The following is a 14,901-nucleotide window of genomic DNA, read 5'->3' as shown; positions in this document are numbered from 1 at the left end:
AAGGTGTCCACCATTACCAACAAGTATTTGTAGCCATACCTCCCAGGCTTGACTTCAGTGAAATCCATTTCCCAGCTCCGTCCCGGTGCCCTCTCCCATACCCTGGTTCCTGTATGTAAGGGTCCCTTCCTACTGGGTTTCATAGCCTGGCACCTGGCACACTGGTCCACGATTTGCCGGATCTGGGTTGTCTGATGAGGGAAACTGAGGTGGGCCATTTCCAGGAGGGTCAGGAGCTTCTTTTTTCCCAGATGGCTGGCTTGATGCAGGTTGGTGAGGAGAAACTGTCCCAATTCTGACGGCAGGATAAGTCGCCCTTCGGGGTCACGATACCAGCCTTGTGGACCCGGTCCTGCACTCTGGTGGTGGTGAATCCATTTTAGGCCTTCTGGGGTGTAATCGGGTTTCGTCGGTAGGCGGGAGCTCAGGCACTGGCAGGGCTAGGGCCAGAGTAGCAGTAGCTCCGGTCGCCTGTCTAGCTGCTTCATTGGCTCGCCAATTCCCTTCAGTTTCTGGGGTCCGGACAGACTGGTGACCAGGGACATGAACGACTGCTACTGCCCGGGGCTTTTGCACTGCTGCCAACAGCCTCTGGATCTCATTCAAGTTGCGTAGACCTCTCCCTTCGGTGGCAATGAAACCTCGCTCCCGGTAAATGGTCCCATGAACATGCACAGTGCCAAAGGCATAGCAGCTATCAGTATAGACAGTCACCTGCTTCCCTTCGGCCCTTTCAAGGGCTTCGGCTAGCGCGACCAGTTCAGTCTTTTGAGCCGAGATTCCCGGTGGTAGGGAGGCACTCCAAATAACAGTTCCTTGTTAATCCACTACCGCCGCTCCCGCCTGGCACACCCCGTTCTGCACAAAGCTACTTCCATCCGTGTACCAGATCAACTCACTGTTGGGGAGAGCAGAGTCCCACAGGTCAGGGCGCACCTGGGTCACTTCGGCCACAATCTCATGGCAGTCATGTAGAGGGGCTTCCAGATCTGGGGTCGGCAGCAGGGTGGCTGGGTTCAAGGAGGCTGGCTCAGAGAAGGTGATCCGAGGGGAGTCTAGCAGGAGCCCCTGGTAATAATTCAGTCTGGTATTTGTCATCCACCTACCTGGGGGGTACCTCAAGACCCCATCAATGGCGTGAGGGGTCACTATCTTCAAGTGCTGACCAAAGGTGAGCTTGTCAGCATCCTTTACCATCAAGGTGACTGCTGCTATGATTCGCAAACATGGGGGCCAACCTGCCGCGACGGGGCCCAGCCTTTTGGACAAGTAGGCCACGGGGAGCTTCCATGGCCCTAAGCGCTGTATCAGCACTCCCTTCGCTATTCCCCTCCTCGCATCTACAAAGAGGTAGAAGGGCTTCAAAGGGTCTGGCAGCACCAATGCTGGGGCCTCTAGGAGGGCAGTCTTAAGCCCCTCAAATGCTTGCTGTTGTTCCAGCCCCCAGACCCAGGGGGTCCTGTCCTTAGTGGCCTCATACAAGGCCACTAAGGGTTTAGCCAACTCCGCATACCCTAAGATCCACAAGCAGCAGTAGCCGGTGGTTCCCAGAAATTCTCGGACTTCTCTGGCTGAGGTGGGGACTGGGAGCCTTAGGATGGTTTCCTTCATGGCCTCCATCAACCACCTGGTTCTTTACTTTAGCTTGTACCCTAGGTAAGTAACAGTCTGCCTGCATATCTGCACTTTCCTTGCACTGGCCCGATAGCCGAGCCTCCCAAGTTCTTGGAGGAGGTCCTCCGTTGCCCTTCGGCACTCAGTCTTGGAGGGGGTCGCCAGGAGCAGATCATCAACATATTGGAGTAAGGTTCTGCCGGAAGGTACCCAAGTCCTCACTCAAAGCTTCATTGAAAAGGGTGGGGGAGTTCTTGAAGCCCTGCGGAAGTCTGGTCCAAGTAAGCTGCCCAGGGGTTCCCGCATCTTCATCTTGCCACTCAAAAGCAAAGATGAGTTGGCTGCTGGGTGCCAGGGCTATGTTTAAAAAAGCATTTTCATTCACCTTTCTCAGATCCTGAACTGGCCTATAATCTCTTCCTCCTGGCTTTCTGACAGGAAGGAGCGGGGTGTTCCAAGCTGAGTGGCAGGGCCGCAAAATTCTTGGCCCCCCCCCCCAGTTGACGGATGTGTGGCACAATCCCTCTACGCACCTCGGCAGACATCGGGTACTGCCGGACCCGGACTGGCGGTGCAGTGCTCTTAAGTTGCACTATCACTGGGGGTCGGTGTGCTGCCAGCCCTACTCCTGCCACCTCCGCCCATGCCTGCGGGAAGGTCTCTACCCAATAGCTCATCTCGGGGGGCCACTCAGCATGAAGGGGGAGTTCCCTGGGGGAGAACAGACGAAATTCATCTGCAATAGACATGGTCAAAACGTGGAGGGGCTGCCCTTGGCCATCTGTAACCTTCATGCCACCTGGCTCAAAGTGCATACGGGCCTGCACTTTGGTTAGCAGGTCCCGTCCCAAAAGAGGAGCTGGACACTCAGGGATAACCAGGAAAGAATGGGTTACCTGGTGTCGACCCAGATCTACCCTTCGCTTGCTAGTCCAATGATAGGCTTTGGATCCAGTGGCTCCTTGAACCAGACTAATCCTCTGGGACAAGGGCCCTGTGGGCTTGTTGAGAACCGAATACTGCGCTCCGGTATCCACCATAATTCCCACCGGCTTCCCCTCCACAAATACGGTTACCCAAGACTCGGGGAGGGGTTCCAAGCCCCGTTCCCCCTAGTTGCTGTCCGTCCCTGCCAGGAGGACTCGGGCATCACCACCCATTTTATCTCCTGGCTTCTCCCGCTTCCGTAATTTGGGACATTCCCGCCTCCAGTGCCCGTGCTCCTTGCAGTACCAGCACTGTTCCCGATCTAGCTCCGCCTAGTCCTGCCGAGGGCGGCTAGAGCCACTTCTCCCAAAACCTTTTTTCCCATCCCCTCTCACCCCAGGCAACAGTGTCTTTGCCATCTCCCTCTGTTGTCTCCTGTTCTCCTTACTCTGGTGCTCTCTATCTTCCTTCCTCATTCTTTCCTGTAATTCCTGGTTCTCTTTCCTAATTCTGTCCTCCCACTCCTCAGGGGTCTTTCGAGTATTGAACACTCGTTCCGCTACCTTCATAAGATCCCGAATAGCCATTCCTCCTAGTCCCTCTTGCTTATAGAGCTTTTTCCTAATATCGGGGACAGCCTGATTTATAAAAGACATGATTACAGCGGATTGAGTCTCCTCTGCCATAGGATCTAAGGGAGCATACTGTCTAAAGGCATCATACAATCGTTCAAGGAAAACGGCCGGGCTTTCATTTTCCCCCTGCATTACAGCTTTTACCTTAGCCAAATTGGTAGGGTGGCGAGCTGCTGCTCGGAGACCGGCCATAAGAGTCTGGCGGTAGACTCGGAGACGCTCCCTACCCGCAGGCGTCCCAAAATCCCACTCAGGTCTGTTCAAGGGAAAGTGATCATCAATCAGGTTCGGTAGGGAGGTTGGTCTCCCATCGTCCCCAAGGACGTTCTTCCTTGCTTCTGTGAGGATTCTCTCACGCTCTTCTGTTGTGAATAGAGTTCTGAGGAGCTGCTGACAGTCATCCCAGGTGGGACTGTGGGTATGCAAAATGGACTCAAACAATTCAGTTAAACCCCTGGGGTCCTCAGAAAAAGGGGGGTTCTGGGCCTTCCAGTTATACAAATCACTGGAGGAGAAGGGCCAGTACTGATAAGTGCGTTTCCCTCCTTCCCCTCCCCTGCCTAAGGTCCGGACAGGTAAAATCGGGGCTCCCATCGAAGATGAGGAGGGTTCCTCGTCATTGTTCTCCTCCCAGTGTCTCCGAGGACGTAGTCCCCTCGAAGGCCCTACAACCCTAGGTCGGGGTGTTGGCGGGGAAGTGGAAGAATTAGCCCCCTGCGGTAGGACCTGGGGCTGCTGTTGGGCGTAAGGTGGAAGATTTTCCTCCAAATTCAGATCTAAAAGGGATGGGTCGGGACCAGACCCTTCTTGGAGGACTGGTTTCCCAGGTTTCTCAGGGGAAGAGGCAGGAGTCTCAGGAGAGGCTGGGGGTGGCGATGGCACCTGGGTAGTCACTGTCAAAGCTTTGAACTGGGGCTTTTGGTGGCCCATGGAGAAAAGGACTGAGCCACAATGGGGGGGTCTTCCACCAGAGCCTGCCATACTAATATGTAGGAATACTGGTCCGGGTGCCCCTTCAAGCCGGGCCTATTGATAACATCCCGGACTCTTTTGATGACTTCCAATGAGAAAGTGCCCTCAGGTGGCCAGCCAACATTGAAGATTGGCCATTCCGTGGAGCAGAGTGTCACAGACTTACCTTTCTTCAGGTGGTCCACACCAAAGTTCCGTCCTTTGGCACAGACCTCAGAGAAATGACTCAGGAGGAAAGTCTTAGGAATTGCCTGAGCCTGTCCCATAGTAAGGAGAAACAGACCAAGCAGACCGAAGAGAACAAGGGAGGCAATACACGCAGTAAAACCAATTCTCACAGAACTCTCCAACATCCACCGGCCAGTCAGCCACACCACTCTCACAGGCGCAATGCCCTTCTCATTCATACTACCAGAATCAGACCAAGGATCCTTACCAAACAGCCACCCAACCAGCGTCCATTGGGGACGTCGGCATAACTCCTGATCGTCGGGGATGTCTCCCACAACTTTTGACAGTGGAACCTCCAGAGTAACTTGCAACTCTTTCCTTCCACCAAACGAGAATTCTCACCCAAACTCTAACCAGGACTTACGTCCTACCAGGACTTACATCCTACCAGGAGGTGGCCAATCCTCCTTCCCCGGCAAATTTCCTTAGAAACCTCGGTACCGTGGGCCGTTTGTCTCTCCTGGACCGGAGTCAGATGAATTTATCCCAGACGAGCCCCCAAATGTTAGGGTCCCGTTCCAACTAATCCCCGGAGAGTCAAAGTGAACACACAGTAATGCAAATCACACAACGAGGTTTTATTAAAGCAAGCTCGACCCTGGACCGCAACCAACCCCTCAGACGGATACAATGACTAGGGGGGAGGGGGGAGCGGCCCCGAGTGGTGAGAAAGCGCTCTATTTAGGAGCTTTTTCAGCATTCGTACACAAGGACCTGTACATTATTGGTTAAAATTCAGATAGCTAAATATTTGTCCTCTTTTGGTTTGGTCCCTCCACTTTATTTGAATCTTATTGGGTCCTGCCAAAACTGAACAGTCCTGGAGGGAGCAGGGAGGAGGGAAGGAGTGAATTATGAGGGAGAGGGGTCAGGGCTAGGTTCCCCTGTCCTTGATAGATGGGGTCTCCGGACAGCTGCACATTTCTCAGATAGATATCTCTGAACAGCCTTGATAAACCTGGGGCCAGCACATCCCATTTGACCTGTATTGGCCCTCGAAAGCGCCGCTGCGGCTGCTGGATCCTCGGTGCTTGCACGCCCTTTTCCTGGGGGCCCAGTTCACGAAATAGCTTGTTTATACAAGAGAGCTGCACAGATGGCACCCCGTTCTCAACACATGAAAGAACACCTTTGTTTTTAGGAAGTACGTACTAAAATATTTGAAGGTAGGAAAAAACTGTCAGGTCTAGGATTTGATTCCAAATAATCTGGGGACAGATTATAGATGAAATAATTGACCTTGAGTTGACAGCTCTTAGAGTTGAGTGATAAGTACATAATGGTTTCGTTTACTATCCTTTTTACTTTTTGTATATGTTTATAATTGTTCATGTTAAAAATTCTTGTTAAAAACAAGATAACTTTTGCTGCTGGGTAGAATATGAAGTGAGGTGCAGTTGGAAAGGCAGAAGAACAGAGAACAAAGAAAGCAGGAATGGCACATGCCTGTAATACCAGTAGCTCTGGAGGTTGAGGACTAAAGATCATGAGTTCAAAGCCAGCCTCAACAAAAGCGAGGTGCTAAGCAACTCAGTGAGACCATGTCTCTAAATAAAATACAAAATAGTGCTGGGGTTGTGGCACAGTGGTCAAGTGCCCTTGGGTTGAATCCCCAATACCCCACCCCACCCCAAAAAAAAGAAGCAGGAAAACCTACTGTAATATAATATAAAGCTGCACCCCCTCCCTTTACACTGCAGTCATTTCCCCGCCTCCCAACTTCTTGTCAGTCTGTGAACATCCTAGCTAGCTATTGGTTCATCAGTCAGCTTGCAAGTATCTTCTCCATTATTGGTCCTGATAACCCGCAGAATTTGACTGTTTAAGGATAGCTCCCCGCCATCTTCTTTCTTCTTCTCCTCACATTCATGCTTTCTCTCTCCTACTCACTTTCTTTCTCTCTCCTCCTGGCTTTTCACACTCTCTCTTGTGCACGCTCTCTCTCTCTCTCTTTTCCTCTCATTTTCTCTCTTACCCTGCAGGGAGACACTCTGTTTGCTTAATAAACCCTCTTATGTGAGTTCCCATGTCCGGGGTGGTTTCTGGGTTCTTACACATACTAAAACATATTAGCCATTAGCCAGCTCCTAAAATAGCCCAGGAAAAAAATGTGATAGTCAACTTAAGCTAATGTAATAGAGAGAGAAAAATTAACTGTTGGGAAATGTTATTTTGGGCATAGAAAACATCAGACCTGATAAAATGGAAATTAAAGGAAATAGAAGAGATCAAAGATGTCTCCTAAGCATTTGGTTTGAGCAAGAAGTGTATGGTAGGTGGAGAAATTTACAAAAAAAGAGAAGACTGGAGGAGGAAAAGGTATCAGATAGAGGAAGTGGGTAGATACTAGGAGTTCTGTTTGGGACATACAAATTGATATGTTTGTGACACTTAAGTGGGTGATCAAGTAAGTAATGTGTGAGTTTCCTTCTCAGTACAGCTAACAAAATAGCCCTAAGACAGAAGAGCATGGAACAGTAGCTCTGTTCAGAGTTATTTAATGATGGAGGGAAAGGATTTAGCACCAAAAGCAGAGTCCTTCTGGCTTTAAGACACAAATCAGGGCATTACTATTGCAAGTAGAGAGAGAGTCAGAGAAGTTCCTGAACCTGCAGAAAGGCAGCCACAATGGCAAAGGCCCTACTTAACTGGGTTCACACGTCATTCATTTTGCTACCAACAATACCCTGACCATGACCAAATCTACCTTCTTCACTGGGTCTCCAATTAGAGGAAGGAACTTTTCTAGAAGCTATGAAATTCGGTCACTCCTCACCATGAAAGGAAGCATTTAAATCCTAACTTAAAATGTGCACACACAAAGCTTCTTATAAAGAACTTAACCTCGGGAGGTCTGAACACAGTAGCAGACAATAATAGCAGACTTCACAGTACAAAAGAAAATACACAAAGAAGCAATCCAAGTAGTAATGAATACATGGAAAAGGCAAAAGGCATGAGGTGCAGTACACTATGGGCTTTTTAGAGAACATTTATTTCTGTTTACTATATATCAGTGACTCTTATGACACACAATTTTCCATTGTGAAATATCGCTGAAAACAAGATTAAACTGACAAATTTGATCACCCTAAAACAAAGTTAAGTTGGAGGGGAGGGGAGGAGTCTTTATTTTTCTCTACCAATTACCTGAAGGCACCACCAACCTAATCCATTTAAAATTAAATTACCTACTTGTGAAACCAGAATTGGGGACAGGCAGTTAGTGTAGAAATAGGGGATCAGGTCAAATCTGAGGAAATGGAGGCCATGAAAGTCATCTGCCTCTGGAAGTTGGAGACTGCCCCTGGGAGAATGGAATGTCAAGGATCTCCAGAGTCCATTGATTACCAAATTTACCTGCCCTTGTCAGGGACTACAGGCAAGGAGATGCTAATTAATGCCCCCTGGGCCCTTGCCTGGCTGAATCACTTTGGCCCTTCCCCCTGCCCCATCCACTACTCACTTTTTACATCTCACCTGCAAAACCAGGCCTAGTCACTTAGGCAGGAAGGAGAGATAAGTGGGGAGACAACTGGAAAACAAAAGAGATCTGAACCTATAAAAGATGTTGGGTGCGCTCACTTCTTGGGACTTTAGAACATCAGCCATGGCCCCCTGGGTCCTCTGGGACCTGCATCCATGACCTATGGGAGTTCCACACCCATTGCCCTGTGCACTTGCCACTACCTTCAAAACTGCTTTTTTAATTTTATTTGTTCTTCATGTACCATGTCGGTTGATTTATGAACAGACTTTATTACACCCACTCTTATGTTGTCAGAGGCAGTAATTGGGCACAAACACTGAGAAAGGAGAATACTAGGCAGAGCATTAAGAAGTCAATGCCAGCAGGAGCTGTTAAATCAGGAAGCAAGAGAGCTAATCTAGCACTGCATGTTATATACAGCAATTTTCTACATATCATAAGACTGGGTTAATTTGAAGTCCCTCCCTAGGAAATCACCTCCTCATGCCAAGCAGGTCATATAGTTCATAAACAATTTTAATTTTGAAAAAGGACATGGTCAATGTGCCACTTTTGTTTTTAATATGTTTTTAATCTCTAATTTTTCCTCAAGTTCTAACTGGCAGAGAATTTAGTATGATCTACCAGTTTGCAAAGCTGGCAATTTCCCAAAATACTTGGTTACCATAACAGAGTTGTTATCCTAAAGACCTGGAAGTAGAAAAATCTATATCTAGATGATAAATCCATCAGGCAAAAAAGAAAAATAGAAAGGAATCTCCTTTGTGAAAACATTTAAGTTCTCCTTCATCTGTTTGTGTGAATCTGTTCATTAGGAATTTAAGAGAAAATATTCACTGGAAGAAATTAATCATCAGTTTGGCAAGAGCATCCTATCTTGCTGAAATATTTCTATCTGCACTGGGAACCCAAAACCAAAATGTGTGGTTCATTCAGCATCAGGAAAAAACTCTACTGAATTTAGTAGCCACTGGGTCAAAAAGGGAATGTTGTAGCACTATAAAAATAAGAGGAACAAGAGAGAAATATTGACAAACCCTGAAATTAAGATTAATTGAAAATTCACATTAAAAACACTTCAAAATTTTTTACCATCAACATGCATTTACAACCAGAGGAAACATTTAAATTTTAAAAGTAAAATACTATCAAATTATTTCTACAACATTTTTAATCTCAAAAAGTTTCAGGGATGCAGGATACTCAAGTGAAAGGAACACTATTCTCTGTTGGAGAAATAAAGGGATCCTTCCAGGAAGGCTTTTCCTTCTCTCTGTCTTTCAGCTGGGACATCTGTCTTCCTCTGCCTTTGGACTCTGACACATTCTAGAACTCACACCATCATATCTTCTGGTGCTCAGGCCTCCAACAGAGACTTGAATTACACTATTAGATTCCCTGGAATATGTAGCTTGCCAACTGCATATCTTGGGACTTGTGAGTCTCCATAATAACATGAGCCAAACCCTTATGGTAAATCTCTTCACATAGAGATATGCCCCTCCCATTGGGACATATGGAGAACCCAGACTAATATGAAGGGGACAGTAGGTATGCTTTATATACATTCAAATTAAATTTCATATAATCCTCCCAAAAAATCTATGAGAGGATGAGGAAATGGACTCAGAGACACTGGTCCAGGCCATCCAGTCAGTAACAGGCAGACGGGTCCTAGAGTTCATGTAGGTATACACATGTAAACAGAATGAAGCTACACTGCTGTGATTTGGAACTGTACAGATTTGTGGAATACCCACTTTCCTCTTTCACTACCATTTTTGCTATTATCAGTGACCTGACTTCTAAACCTAACCCCACACACACAGGCATACAACACCTCCCAGAACTCTATATGGTAAAAGTATGCAAGAGACTAAAAAGCTAAGTTTATTAGAATCAGATTAAAACCAATTGTAAAGAAACTCCAATGCAGATCTGTACTGGAAGTGAAGTGCAAAATTTTTAGAGCAGGAGCATTTACAACACATCTGACTCTTGTGACCCAAGATCTAAATCACAAAGATGAAGTTCTCAATTAGGTAAAGTGTTACTATATTGTACTGCTATGACGAAGGTAAGAGAAGTCTGTATGGGGACAGTTCCACAACATTGAAAGAGAACACAAAAGTGTTTCAGAGATCATCTTAAAGGACATTAAGAAACAATGCACACAGAAATCTTAAAAAAGAGCAAAGAAACTTCTGGAATGGGTGAATTCTTTAATTTAGATCTTCACAGTCCCCCAAAGTTCCCATGTGCTAAAAGGTTTGGTTCCCAGGCTGGTGCTACTGAGAAGTGGTAGAAATTTTAGGAAGTGGTGGAACCTTCAAGAGGTGGAACCTAGAGGAAGGAACTTAGGTCACTGGGGGCATGCCCTATAGGGGACAATGAGACACAGGTCCCTTCCTGTCTTTTGCTTCCTGGCAATGTGGAAAGTGGTTGTGCTCCTACCATGATGTGCTGCCTCAAAGCAATGGTGCCAAAGCAATGGGGTCACTAAATCATGAACTGAAATCTCCAAAACTGTGAAGTAGAAATAAAGTTTTTCTCTTTATCAGTTAATTATATCAGGTATTTTGCTAAAGTGATAGAATGTCAACTAACACAGAAAGCCTTTGGATTTGTTAAGCTGAGCGGGGCAGAGAAGTTAAAAGTAGGAAAAAGAAAGAAAATACAGAAGCAGATAAACATTGCTTCTTTGCCAAAGACAGGCAAAGAGGCAATGAAGAGAAAATGTTAGATAATTACAAAGTGAAGAAATGTTAAGGAACTATTGTTTCCAGGATAAGAAAAACTGTAATATGGCTCACAATAGAATAAAAGGAGTCAAGGCACACAAGACTTGCTGATTTCCTCATTTAAAAAGCATATGAAGAGGTATCTGATAGTCATGAAACAAAAACATTTCCATCACAAGGGTCACTTAGTATGACTGTTTTCCTGAGAATCAGTCATACTATTAAAGTAAACATCTAAAACAGCTGAACAAAAGAGCGACTTTTGTACAAACACAGACACATAAATCAAAGAACAGACTAGAAAGCCCAAAACAGTGTTATTATTTTAATATATTTATCATCCTATAAAAGAAACATCATACATAAATTTTCTTTCCTTCATGGACTTAGAAAATGATGCTGGAATACATAATAGCCTAGTAATTTTAGGGCTAGCATGACATAGGGATCAAAATTAACTTTAAATGGCTTAGTTCACATTTTGCTTTGATTCTTTTTTTTTTTTTTTTTTTTTTTTGGGTATAACCCAATTTTTAAAAACTATTAGAAGTCACTTTCAGAGCCTTTCATATACCCCAAAGGCAAAGTTGCTACCAGCTTAATGCAGCAAGTGCATGCAGGAAGATACACAAGTACTAATGTGTGCTGTTCCTGGGTCTTGTCAGGTACAACAGCCTGTCACCCTCTGTGAGGCCAGAACCTCTTCCTGGCATGTGTCTGGTGTTCCAGCCTCCTGCTGGGGATAGCAGTTCCTCACTGATGAATTCTAGTCACTGGTCCCACAGCCTGATCCTTTCCCATCACCTGGACCTCTGACTCCCTCTGTGGCCCAATCTCGATTCCTGCCAACACCCAGGTGGAGCCATAGCATCAGGGTTGAATAGTTTTCTGGATGGCAATAACTCACTAACCTTAAAAGTGATTTTTTAAAACATTGCACTGAGTACAGGAAAAATTTTTTTCCTCTGCTTTCACACCATAGCCATCAACATAGAAGACATCTGGGATTCCAAAGATGCAGGAATTTCTTCCAAATGGCAAACAAGCAATCAATTCTGCAGCTGACAACAGCTGAGTGTCCTCTAATTTATCCTAACTCTGACACTACCTCTCAGATAACTTCAGATCTCACAGGTTGAGGGCTCAGTCCCTAAGCCTGGCTCCCTTCACTTCAGATGCCACTCGCAAGCGCTAAGTTGTTCTCTCTGTGCTTCTGATTGACCAGCTATACATCAGGGCTCCCAAAATTCCCTTCTTGGGTTTGATTAATGTGCTCAAGCTACTCACAGAACTCAGGGAAATGCAATTACTGGTTTATTACAAGGGATATCACCAAGGATACAGATGAGAAAAACAGGGCAAGGCATGTGGGAGGGGTATATGGAGCTCCCACAACCTCCCAGCCACCTCCACGTGTTCAACTAGCCAGTTTTTTGAACACTGTCCTTTTGGGTTCTTATGGAAATTTCATCAAGTAGGCATGATGGAAGCACAAACAACTATGCAGCAGTGTGGCCAGACAAAAAGGGTATGAACTAATGCTTACAGTGGTGAAACCCAGCAAGCCCTGTCTGTTCAGATTCTTCTTGGACTCTCTAAGCAGCATTCCTTCTTCCCAGGTATGGGAGAAGATCCCTTCTGAATAGGGATCTTGTGATATATTATCAGACAGGGTAGGTCTATGGATATTGCTTGCTTTAAAGAGAAGAAATTTTAGTTTCTATGGTCAGCCTTGGGGAGAGAGTTGTGATCTTGGAACCACAGATGAAAACAAACAAAAATACACACACACTTACATATATAATATCACAAACATAAACAAATTCCAAAGAGCACAATATGAAAAGGGAAGTGGGAAAGAATAACTTTATATTGGAGAAATCTAGCAAATACTACCTCAAGCCAGGAGATCAAGTTTAATATCACAGTGGTCAGTCTCATGGACATCATGTGCCTTTGCCATGATGTGTTGAAAGTGGCCCTTTACCTCTGTGGTCTCCCTCACAAGTACACATGAGCTCAGACAAATCATAAGAAAAAAAACAGATCCCAATTGAGGAACAGTCTACAAAATAACTCATCAGTACTCCTTAAAACAGCCAATGTCATCAAAAATAAGGAAAGTCTGTGAAACTGTTAACAATAAAGAGAAGCCTAAGGGGAAATGGTAACTAAATATAATGTAGTATGGAATCCTGGGACAGAAAAAAGACACTAGCTGAAAACCAAAGGAATATGAAAAATATAAGGACTGTCCTTAATAATAATGTATCTGTGTTAATTTATTTTCCATTACTATAATGAATTTCTGAGATGAATCCATTTCAAAAGAGGAAAGATTTACTTGGGTTCACATTGTAGAGGTTTTGGTTCATGGTCAGTCGGCCCCATTGCTTTTGGACCTGTAATGAGGCAGCATATCATAGTAAGAGCACATGGTAGAAGAAACCCACTTACCTCATGGCATAAGAAGCAGAGAAAAAGAAGAAAGGCCAGGGTACCCTAATCCCTTTCAAGGACATGTCCCCAGTGACTTAAAACCTCCCACTGGGCCTCACCTCTTAAAAGTTTTCTACCACCTTCCAACAATGCCAAACTGGGGAAGAAGGTTTTTAGGGCAGGGGGACATTCCTGATTCAAACTATAGCAGTATCCATGTTGGATCCTTAATTGTAACAAATGTAACATGCTAACTGAAGAAATTAATAACAAGACTGGTGTGGGGTATACAGATATTATACTATTTCACAATTATTCTGTAAATCTGAAACTGTTCCAAAATAACCAGAATATTTTTTCTGAACTCCTAAACACTACTGAGTCTTTTTGTAATCATATGAACATTCAACAATATAAATATTAAAAATTTTGGACAAAATGAAATTTGTAATTCTAAGATAAAAATACCAATTTGAGAAAAATAACTGTTAACTAATAGGACAAAAATATTAGGGCATATATAGTCAAAAGTCCATAAGAACTTAAAAGAAACATAGAGGAAAAAGTTAAACAGACTAAAAGATAAGAAGTCATATAAAAGAAAATGTTGTGTAACAAGCAATGAATAAGAGGATAAGGAAAAATTGAAAACACTTAAGCCAGTATCATTTCAGTAGCAAAACTAGTTTTCAAATAATATCAGGGATGGTAATGCTACAGTTTAAATAATTTTCCTTACACAGTATTAGTAGCCTTGTACACAGATAAAACTCTTTTCAAAGTGTTGTGCACTCCCCCACTGTCACCCATAAATTCACATTTGAAGCCCTAACCCCCAATATGATCATATTTAAAGACTGAGCCTTGGGTAGTTATTATGATTATATGAGGTCATGAGAATGGGGCCCTCATGATGGGATTGGTGCCCTTATTAGAAAACACCAGAGAGCTTGCTCCATCTGTCTCTCAGTCATGTGAAGATACAGATAACACAGTGGCCATTTGCAAGCAGAAATAGAGCCCTCACCAGAAGTCAACCATGCTGATGCCCTGCTCCCAAGATTCCAGTCTCTGAAAAGCTGAGAAAATAAATTTGTTATCTAAGTCACCCAATCTATTGTATTTTGTTATGGTAGCTTAAGTTAACAAATAAAGAAAGGAAAATTCTATATTAATATAGTTGTCAAATATATGAAGAACAATAAACATATGCATCCTTTTTAATCCAAAAATTCTACATCTGTAATGTTGATCTTTGAAAATAATTCAAAACACAATAAAGCTATATGCATGAAAATATGTATTACTTAAATTTTAAGTTTGTAAACCCCCAGTAACAACCTAAATATCTAACAAAGGATAAGTTAAGTTGTGGTATTCTACTTGATTCTAATATAGTCATTTAAAATTATTACAAAAACTATACAGGCTTAGTGTAAATGCCTATAACAAAATTACTGCAAATACAATAAGAGGTTAACCATGTAAATAAATGTAAGTATTAAAAGCATTAGTTTATATAAAATAATTTGTTGGAAAACATTTTATTTTACATCAATGTTATAAGAAATAATACTAAAAAGTATATGAAAGTAACATTAGGTAGATTATTTCTTTAGCATAATCACATCCTAATACTTTAATATCAGAGTAGTGACTTTCCACCCACCACTGCTCGACACTGATTACTACTCTAAAAAAAATGAAAATGAAATTTACATTTTATATATGAAAATCATCAATTTTTCATTATAACACAGTTTTTATTATGTTATTACTTACATAGAGATGGTTTCCAAGGCATCTTCAAAGATGTCCTGGGGAGGGGGGGATAAAAAACACAATGAATTTC

At 43.9% G+C, this 14,901-nt stretch overlaps 1 protein-coding gene across 1 annotated transcript in view; it reads right to left on the bottom strand.

Moving 5' to 3' along the window:
* Ttc39b (tetratricopeptide repeat domain 39B) overlaps positions 1-14,901 on the bottom strand; it is a 151,420-nt gene that overhangs the window by 83,644 nt on the left and 52,875 nt on the right. Inside the window, 1 exon segment of the mRNA XM_047524665.1 lies at positions 14,832-14,866. Coding sequence (XP_047380621.1) covers positions 14,832-14,866 — 35 coding nt within the window.

This window comes from Sciurus carolinensis, chromosome 14, assembly GCF_902686445.1.
Source record: "Sciurus carolinensis chromosome 14, mSciCar1.2, whole genome shotgun sequence".
NCBI classification, from domain to species: domain Eukaryota; kingdom Metazoa; phylum Chordata; class Mammalia; order Rodentia; family Sciuridae; genus Sciurus; species Sciurus carolinensis.
This window is presented reverse-complemented; position numbering and strand designations above follow the sequence as displayed.